General features: G+C 45.2%; 1 protein-coding gene across 11 annotated transcripts in view; it reads left to right on the forward strand.

Annotated features, from left to right (window-relative positions):
• MARK3 (microtubule affinity regulating kinase 3) overlaps positions 1-7221 on the forward strand; it is a 117393-nt gene extending 110172 nt beyond the window's left edge. For 4 of the 11 annotated variants that reach the window (XM_054449374.2, XM_054449378.2, XM_063651242.1 and 1 more), the window contains 3 exons: positions 1880-1906; positions 3537-3581; positions 6270-7221. In XM_054449374.2, the coding sequence (XP_054305349.2) occupies positions 1880-1906; positions 3537-3581; positions 6270-6615 (418 nt within the window). In that variant the 3' untranslated portion in view covers positions 6616-7221. The remainder of the gene's footprint in view (positions 1-1879; positions 1907-3536; positions 3582-6269) is intronic. The other 7 variants (XM_054449376.2, XM_063651241.1, XM_054449382.2 and 4 more) reach the window with 3 other exon arrangements.
• The last annotated feature ends 3204 nt before the right edge of the window (positions 7222-10425 follow it).

Here is a 10425-nt window from a genome sequence, read left to right on the forward strand (position 1 = left end):
CAAACTCCTGACCTCAAGTGATCCGCCTACCTCAGCCTCCTAAAGTGCTGGGATTACAGGCATGAGCCACCACACCCAGCCTTTTATTTTTTTAATAAAAAGAAAAAAAGTTGGGAAATGGGCCAGGCACTGTACATGGCTCATGCCTGTAATCCTAGCACTTTGGGGGAAGGTGAGGCAGGAGGATCATTAGAAGCCAGGAGTTCAAGACTGACCTGGGCAACATAATGAGACTCCCATCTCTACAAAAACATTTTTTAATTATCCAGGAGTGGTGGCGCATGCCTGTAGTCTCAGCTACTTGAGAGGCTGAGGCAGGAGGATTGCTCAAACCCAGGAGTTTGAGGTTACAGTGAGCTATGATCACACCACTGTACTCCAGCCTGGGTGATTGAGCAAGACCTTGTCTCTAAATAAATAAATATTTAAAAGTAAAAGAAAATTAGGAAATAAAAATATATCTTAAAGACTTTTTAATTATTTTCAACTAAAATATTTTGGATAATACTGCCTTATATTTAGGCAGTATATATTAAAGATTTTCACATGCATGATTGTACTGTTGATGACCCTGCTGTATACACTGATCTGATTATGAAGTGGTTAGCAGTTATTTATAGTAGTTAGACTTTTTTTAAATTGGTAAATTAATACCTAAAGCAATGCCAAAGTTATCCCAACCAAGGATTTCATTAATTCAGTCATTCAGCAGATATAGATGACTGCCTGCTATGTACAGTTACGGAACTGGACTTTACAAATAGAAATGAACAAACTCAGCCTATTTTTGCCCAGAGAAGCTGATCGCATTGATCATAAAAACCTCATTCGTAGTTTGAAAAATATTTTGTCAGATTATTTTCAGCACAACCTGCACATCTCCTTAAATTTTTTTAATGACCAGAGTTACCCCTTTTAAATAGAATTCTTCCTGTTTATTACATAAAATTCATACTGTTGTCTTGCCACTTAGTTTTTATTTATTTTGAGATCTAAGACTGAAAAGTCTACTTTAGTTTAAATCCCAGTCACCTATTTGTTTCTTAAAAAGTGATTTACGTCATACCACTGTAGCAAATAATATGTTAATGTTTGTTTCATTTTCCTGAAAGAAGTAATGATTTTTTCTTAGTGGTTAAATATTTTATAATGAAATTTTTAATGTTTACATAATAAGGCAAGATTTTTGTTCATAAGGTATTCTGAAGAGAATTGAAAAATGTTTTATTACTAGTACATTGCAAATGTCTTGTCACTTCTTTAACATAAGACATAAACTTTATCTTAGAAAGTGTATCTGGCCAGTGCAGTGGCTCATGCCTGTAATCCCAACACTCTGGGAGGCTGAGGTGGGCTGATCACTTGAGGCCAGGAGTTCGAGACCAGACTGGCCAACATGGCAAAACCCTGTCTCTACTGAAAATATAGAAATTAACTGGGCATGGTGGCGCGCACCTGTGATTCCAGCTACTCAGGAGACTGAGGCACAAGAATTGCTTCAACCCAGGAGGCATAGGTTGCATTGAGCTGAGATTGCACCACTGCACTGTGACAGAGCGAGACTTTGTCTTTAAAAAAAAAAAAAAAAAAAAAGAGTATGTCCATCTGAAGAACTTTTAATTACAGCTAATGTCAATATGTACTGCTAAACCTTTTCTTACTTTTTTTTGATATATTAAAAGATCACATACTCATTTAATTACCTGTAATAATTTTACTTTTTCAACAAATGTCAGCATTTCTTTGTTGATTGGCCAGAGAAGGAACCCTGCTTTGTTTTTTTCTTTCTCTCTGTAATTGATTAGATTTTCTGTTTAATTTGTGCGAGTTATTTTTGTTAATTTTTTTTTTTTTTTTTTTTTTACTTAATTCCTTTTAGAAACATGTCATTCAGGTTTATCAAAAGGTAGGATTTATATATACACATTTATTTTTCATCCTCACTCCCAAATGGCTCCTGCAATTAACATTAGGTTTGGCTTTCTGGCCCTGTTTTTTCCTTGTAAACTAAACTTTCTGCTGAGAACTAAGTACTTAATTCCTTGAAAGGAAATTGAAAAGAAATAGATTAACTCTGTCAGGCATTTTAAAGGGACTATGGCACCCATGCAACAAAAGGCTGATGCATGCTCTGTGTATTTTCTTTCTTTGGTAGAATTATTTAGCATCCAAATAATTCTGTCTTCATACTAATAACACTTAGCATGCTCCTGTTTGAAGAATGAGATGCTCAGTAATGTTAATGTACAATTAATGATTATCCACAGGCATGCAGAAGGTAAGTGGTAATTGTGTTATTTTTATTTCACTGAGGATGGAATTAGCAAAAGGCTTTAAAATGACAGGAAAATTAGCTAATACAGAAAACAAGCATAAAATTCAAAGCTACAGCCTCATTTGATTTGGCTTTTTCAGAAATTAAAATGTGAACAGCTGCGTAGCAGAAATGTTTTAATATTTTCAGAGTTGAAAGCCACTTTCCAGCAACCACTGAAGAAAGAGTATCTCATTATTTTTACTTAAAGCACTACAGAAAGTGGTGTTCTGATTTTATTAATATTTCTTAGGCCAGGCATGGTGGCTTACGCCTGTAATCCCAGCACTTTGGGAGGCATAGGCAGGCGGATCACTTGAGCCCAGGAGTTCGAGACCATCCTGGACAACATGGCAAAACCCCGCCTCTACAAATAATATAAAAATTAGCCGGGCGTGGTGGCACGCATCTGTGGTCCCGGCTACTCAGGAGGCTGAGGCAGGAGGATCACCTGAGCCCTGGGAGGCCAAGGCTGCAGTGAGCCATGATCATGCCACTGTGCTCCAGCCTAGGGAAGTGAGACCCCGCCGCAAAAAAGAAAAACATATTTTTTGATGGTGATAATCAAGAGACCAAAAATACTGCTTTCTTAATGCACACGAGGCAGGAAATCTTTCATGAAGGGCTACGTTGTACCTGTGCCTCTCAAGTCACCAGAAGGCCAAGCTGCAGGTCAAAACTGTGGGAAAAGCACTTTCTTCCTGTTAGCAGTTCCATTGTATTATTATTTTTTAATTGATCTTCCCACTTGTCTGATTTTCCCTTGGACGGAACAGGTAATAACTGAATATAGAATCCAGCTGATAGCCTCACTGGCTTTTAATTGGAAACCCATTATACTGTGTGGCACGGTTAGAAAGTGAGAATAACCCCATTCTGAGGCCGAGTGTGCTCAGGCTGAAGAGCCAGCAGGAGTGCCCGCTGTGCGTACGTGGTGTGCAGTGTGTGCAGTGTGCAGCGGTATGGCGTGCAATGTGTGTGATGTGTGCAGTGTGCAGCATGGAGCTGGCCCCTGTGCACACCCCTGCAGCCTTATGGAAGAAGGTAGCGCTGGCTCAGTCAAATGAGAGGAAGAGTTTTCATAAGCCCAGCTGGTGTTTAAAACGTGTTTTGGCTTTGTTCATTTTATGGTGTTGGTGTTGGTATTGGTGGTCATGTACTAGCATGTAAGATTTCTTTTCTCTTTCCCTCTTCTCTCTGCTTCTACATTCTGTTCATTGAGGCTTCCAACTGAATATGAGAGGAACGGGAGATATGAGGGCTCAAGGTGAGGGAAATGATTTTTACTTAAAATTTTTTCAGTTGTTTACTTCATTTCTGTGGCAGAGGCGACACTATTTTCTGAATGTTCCCTTCTGTATTCCTGCTGTCTCTGTAGGAGTTACTTAGAGAGGTTGGCATCAGGTAGAGAGGGTGGCCACAAGGGGGCGCCAGCCTGCCATGAGCACCGTCCAGATCCAGCTCGGCCTCTGCTCTACATTTGTGTTTGTGTTAAAAGCATGGCGATGCCTTCAGCCTTCCTGCCTGGGCGTTAACAGCCTTTGGAGGTCTGGGTTGGGTAGCAGTGCTCAGAGAAATAAGCTCTCAGTTCATCACTGACTCCTCACATGATTCTCTTCACAAGGAATAAAAGCAAAGTACTTAATAGAATGTCAATATTTCAAACTAGATATGTTTTCTTCTAAGAATGGTGATTATATAGTTGAGTGTTTTGCTTTTTTTTTTTTCTGAGACATGGTCTTGCTCTGTCACCCAGACTGGAGTGTAGTGGCGTGATCACGGCTTACTCAGGCTCCCGGGCTTATGCGATCCTCCCACCTCAGCCTCCTGAGTATCTGGAACCACAGGCACTGCCACCATGCTGGCTAATTTTTGTATTTTTTGTAGAGATGGGGGTCTCGCCATGTTGGCCAGGCTGGTCTCAAACTCCTAGGCTCAAGTGAACCTCCCACCTCAACCTCCCAAAGTGCTGGGATGACAGACATGAGCCGCCGCGCCTGGCCTTGCTTTTCCATTTTGTGTAGTTATCATTGCATGGATTTGGGGGGAGGCAATCACCAGGTAGCCTTAGGACTCTATGTGCCTTGTTCTAGGTCTCTTCCACTTGTGCCCTTTTTTATGCCAGTCACCAGCAGGCTATTTCAGGTCCTCGTTCACCGTTTGTCCTTTTGGTCTCTCTAAAAGCCCGCTTCTGGCCATATGACCTTTCTGAATTAAAACCTTCAGCGACCTCCACTATTTCACCCGGACACGTCCCTGCGAGGCCCTGAGTGGCGTGGTCCAGGCTGCCCCAGCAGCCCCAGCTCCGCTGCCCCATCAAGGCAGAGCATTGGGGTGAGCGCCAGGCAGCATTCCCCCTCCAGGCCTGCCCATCCCAGCCAGGAGCAGGCTCTAGATCCTGGTTGGTTTCCCCACCCATAATAGGAAGGTGAGATAATGGAGGCTACGTGGGCATCAAGTAAGTTGGGGCCTGACTACCACAAGTGCTCATTAAGTGCCACCAGCTGTTGTAGGGGTGATGACACTGTGCCTCCAGTTCCACTCAGTCTGTGTACTTTATTATGCCACAGACACATCCTGTACTTTCCTACCTTCCCTTTGGCTGTGATCCCCTCTACTCAAAACAAAAACGCTTCCCTATCTTCATTGCATTTTGTCGAAATCCCATGGCTCTTCATAGCTCTCCTCAGATGCAGGCCCACCCCCACCCATGCCATTTCCTCCTTGTCTCATCCTGCCTGTCACACTCTCCTGCTAGGCGGGCTCCACCTCTTCTGCTGCCCTCTAGGAGATGGCCAACCTTTCCTGTGCTGCCACGGTTGCCTCACCTTAGTCTTCCTGGCTCCAGATGAGTTTGAGAGCTTTTGCTTATCTTTGTAACCCATTTAGTATCCAACGTGGCATTTGATACGCAGGAAGCTTCTCATCAGTATTGGTGGATGTGAACCAAATTGAATACTAGCAGGTTGGTGACACGGAGAGCTATGTGCATATGTAAAAGCTGTAGCCCCTCACCTCTGGTTAGTTGGCCATAGGCTGGAGTGTACTTAAGGTACATAGACTATTTTACTCCCAAGAATGCTAGGCACTCACTGTCTTAATTGAGGCCACCAGATACACACATGAGAATATAAATAATGGCTTGTGGCAATAATGACTAAATGCCAAGGAATGGCTGGTAAACCATGGTGTTCCCTAGAGACCCAGGCCTGGGCCCTACTTATGCTGCCTCTTGGGCATCAGACCAAGGCTTACATTCTGAATCCACAGGGCATCCACATGGGTGGTGTCAGTCCTCCACAGACAAGAGAAGTGTCCCATTGCATTTTTCCATCTATTCCAGTAGTAAGATTGTGTCATCTAAGATTTTCTTTAACTGTATAATTGGACGTTTAATAAACAAACCAGAGAGGAGGAAAAACAACGAGGTGGGTAGAGCATCATGTTCAGCCTCAGGGCTGTACAGCAAAGCAATTTTAGACTGCGGGTGTTGAGTCTCCAGTTACCCTGAGTGCCAGTTACAGTGATTCACATCTGAAAGAACAGTGTTGCAGGAGAGGGACAGCCCAGGGTGGATGGGTGGGGTGGGCAGGAGCTGGCTGCCAACTCCCTCCCTGAGCTGGGCCTGCAGAGCCCTGAGGAGTGGGGCTGTCCTTTTTGCCTGATTTCCAAGGATTCTGCTTAACAAATTACTTTGTTCATTTTAGTAAGCACAGGTGGCTGCTGAAGATTTTCCAGCCAGGTAGATCTTTTTGTATGTGGCTTATGATTTTTAGGGGGTGGGGGAAGAAAATAGACGAAAATAGACTTAGTTACAAATGTGAGTCTGTGCAGGAAAATGTGGAGGTCAGTCGTTAGTTGTGTTGTATCAAAGATGTGAATGAGGAACTAGCTGAAGTATAAGAGGTTGATTTTCCTGTACAGTTAAAAATAAACCTGCCTCTATGCATTTCAGTCGCAATGTATCTGCTGAGCAAAAAGATGAAAACAAAGAAGCAAAGCCTCGATCCCTACGCTTCACCTGGAGCATGAAAACCACTAGTTCAATGGATCCCGGGGACATGATGCGGGAAATCCGCAAAGTGTTGGATGCCAATAACTGCGACTATGAGCAGAGGGAGCGTTTCTTGCTCTTCTGTGTCCACGGAGATGGGCACGCAGAGAACCTCGTGCAGTGGGAAATGGAAGTATGCAAGCTGCCAAGACTGTCTCTGAACGGGGTCCGGTTTAAGCGGATATCGGGGACATCCATAGCCTTCAAAAATATTGCTTCCAAAATTGCCAATGAGCTAAAGCTGTAACCCAGTAATTATGATGTAAATTAAGTAGCAATTAAAGTGTTTTCCTGAACACTGATGGAAATGTATAGAATAATATTTAGGCAATAACGTCTGCATCTTCTAAATCATGATATTAAAGTCTGAGGACGAGAGCACGCCTGGGAGCGAAAGCTGGCCTTTTTTCTACGAATGCACTACATTAAAGATGTGCAACCTATGCGCCCCCTGCCCTACTTCCATTGCCCTGAGAGTCAGTGTGTGGCCCCATCTCCATGTGCCTCCCGTCTGGGTGGGTGTGAGAGTGGACAGTGTGTGTGTGAAGTGGTGTATATGGAAGCATCTCCCTACACTGGCAGCCAGTCATTACTAGTACCTCTGCGGGAGATCATCTGGTGCTAAAACATTACAATTGCCAAGGAGGAAAATACTGAATTACTGCTAAGAATTAACCTTAAGACTAGTTCATAGTTAATACAGGTTTACAGTTCATGCCTGTGGTTTTGTGTTTGTTGTTTTGTGTTTTTTTTTAGTGCAAAAGGTTTAAATTTATAGTTGTGAACATTGCTTGTGTGTGTTTTTCTAAGTAGATTCACAAGATAATTAAAAATTCACTTTTTCTCAGTAAAATCTTGCATTGTCTCCTAATGCTGTATTTAACACACCCTCAAATTGAGCAAAAGTAATGTGTATGAAGGCTTGGGGCCACGTGGACCTTAGCAGGGATCCCAGTGTTTCGTGATTACCAGGATATTTTTTCTCCCAAGGCAGTAAAGAGAGAAGATGGCCCTCATGGTGACCCAAGAAGGAAGGGAATCCAAAGCAGCTGCAGCTTAACCCTGGGAGTTGTGGCACAGCCCTATGGAGAAACACCAGGTCTTAACAGTTCTGGGTTGGTTCTCTGTGAAGTATGTAAATTTCCTTTCTCTTTTCTTGTGATTCAGTACATGAATCAGACCTGCAGCTTTTGTCCAACACCTACATGGTTGTGTAGGGGTAATGAGCTCATAACTCATTGTGTTGCTTTATTCTCACAGGGAAGTTGTCACACTGATTGGTGTGCTATTCTGGGTTCTGGGTTTGTTGTTGGTCGGAGTATGAAAGTCTGGAGGCCGGGCACAGTGGCTCACACCTGTGAGCCCAGAACTTTGGGAGGCTGAGGCTGGAGGATCATTGAGTCCAGTAGTTCAGGACCAGCTTGGACAACATGGTAAGACCCCATGTCTTCAAAAAATAAAAACATTGGCCAGGCGCAGTGGCTCACGCCTGTAATCCCAACAATTTGGGAGGCCGAGGCAGGCAGATCACAAGGTAAGGAGATCAAGACCAACTTGGCTAACATGGTGAAACCCCGTCTCTACTAAAAATACAAAAAAATTAGCCAGGCGTGGTGGTGGGCGCCTGTAGTTCCAGCTACTTGGGAGGCTGAGGCAGGAGAATGACGTGAACCTGGGAGGCGGAGCTTGCAGTGAGCCGAGATCGTGCCACTACACTCCAGCCTGGGCGATAGAGCAAGACTCCGTCTCAAAAAGATCATAATAATAAAATAAATAAATAAATAATAAAAACATCAACCAAGTGTGGTGGCGCACCTGTGGTCCCAGCTCTTCGGAATGCTGAGGTGGGAGGCTTGAGCCCAGGAGGTTGAAGCTGCAGTGAACTGTGATTGTGCACAGCACTCCAGCTTGGGCAACAGAATGAGACCCTGTCTCAAAAAAAAGAAAGAAAGAAAACAAAGAAAGTCTGGACAGTCAGTCAATCAGAAATATTGTTGTCTCTCTCTAGCATGGGCAAGGCAGTGTTGTGATTGAGACCCTCAGCAAAACAGACCCCTCTCTCCTTGAGCCTGACATTCTAGGCAGTGGATAAACAAGTAAGTTACCTAGTATGGAGCACAGTAGCACGTGTGAGAAAGCGCAGAGCAGGCACAGGGTTCATCAGCACTCTGGGTGTGAAGAGTGCTGCTTGGGCAGAGGCCTGGGTGGGCACATTCACACAGATTTCTGGGGAAGAGCACTGCTTGGGCCTGAGGCCTGAGTGCATGGCGTGCCTGGAGCAGAGTGTAGAGATGCTTCTCCTACCTGGCAGCAGCTGAGGGGATGACAAGAGCCTTGTGGCCTTGGGCTTTCAGAGGATCACCAGGCAGCTATGTTTGGAACTCACTGAAATGGGGCAAGGAGAAGCTGGGAAAGCCGCCTGGAGGCTCTCAGCAGTAATACAGGCAAGAGGTAGTGAAGCCTTGGGTGAGGATGGGCCTTGGCGCAGATGGTGGTTGGGTTTTGGACATGTTTTGAAATAAGAGGCAACTGCATTTTCCCTGGAGTTGGATATGAGATGAGTAGAGCCAAGGACAGCTTCATGATTTTTGATCTGAACAGCAAAAAGGCCGGAATTGCTGTTAGTTGAGATGCGGAATGTGGCTGGGGAGATGTTTGGGGACAGGAGGAGAAGAAGATGAGGAGAGCAAGCTGGGATGTGTTGAGTTTGAAGTCCCTTTAAACACTGAGTGGCGACGTCTAGTGGGCAGTTGGATAAACATGTGAGGGGTTCGGCCAGGTGCAGTGGCTCACTCCTGTAATCCCAGCACTTGGGGAGGCCGAGGTGGGTGGATCACGAGGTGAGGAGATCGAGACCATCCTGGCTAACATGGTGAAACCCTGTCTCTACTAAAAATACAGAAAATTACAAGACTCTGTATTAAAAAAAAAACAAACAAACGTGTGAGGGTTGGGAGAGGTCGGGTCTGGGAGAGACCATAGGAAGCCCTCAGCAGGTGGAAGGCTCCTGTTCAAAGCTGTGAGACAGAGGAGAAACCAGGACTGAGCCCTGGACACAGCCCGGGGAGAGGCCCGGGGAGAAGAAGTGAAGCTGGCAAGGCAGCAGCAAGGAGGGAGGGCCCTCCAGGTGTCAGGCAGGTGGACATCATGACCTAAGGCTCACCTTGTGGGAACTTTCCAACTTGACTTTTAGCAAGTAAGTCCCCTTCCCTCTCTCTGTCCAGTGCCTTCCAGAGTGGAGTCCTCTAGCGGAGCTGATTGTGCCCAGTCACAGACAGTGAGGACTTCCCCAGCGTTTTTTGCCTGGTGCAAGCTGGTTTTTATATCCCATTAAAGCATCATAAAGCCAACCCAGACAAGAAAATTGGGGTGTCTCTCTGCACACATGAGCCTCTTTTTTTTTTTTTTTTGAGATGGAGTCTTGCTCTGTTGCCCAGGCTGGAGTACAGTGGCATGATCTCGGCTCACTGCAAGCTCCGCCTCCCGGGTTCTTGCCATTCTCCTGCCTCAGCCTCCCTAGTAGCTGGGACTACAGGCACCCGCCACCATGCCTGGCTATTTTTTTTGTATTTTTAGTAGAGACGGGGTTTCACCATGTTAGCCAGGATGGTCTCAATCTCCTCACCTCGTGATCCGCCCACCTCGGCCTCCCAAAGTGCTGGGATTACAGGTGTGAGCCACTGCGCCTGGCACACATGAGCCTCTTTAAGGAGATCTACACACAGACTTCTCTCCCCCTTTGCTGTCCTTGTCTGTCACTGTCCCTTCTGCTGAGCAGAAAACCAAGGAGAAGATGTTCTGCCATAAATTACTTCCTCCTCTGGGTAGATGTTTCTGAGCTGTTCTATGAAATTCATGACTATGAAACTGGCTTCCTTAAGATTCCTACCCCAAGGCCAGGCGCGGTGGCTCATGTCTGTAATCCCAACACTTTGGGAGGCCGAGGCAGGTGGATCACCTGAGTTCAGGAGTTCAAGACCAGCCTGGCCAACATGGTGAAACCCCGCCTCTACAAAAATATTAAAAAAAAATTAGCCGGGCGTGTGGCGCACACCTG

Source organism: Pongo pygmaeus, chromosome 15 (assembly GCF_028885625.2).
Source record: "Pongo pygmaeus isolate AG05252 chromosome 15, NHGRI_mPonPyg2-v2.0_pri, whole genome shotgun sequence".
Lineage (NCBI taxonomy): Eukaryota > Metazoa > Chordata > Mammalia > Primates > Hominidae > Pongo > Pongo pygmaeus.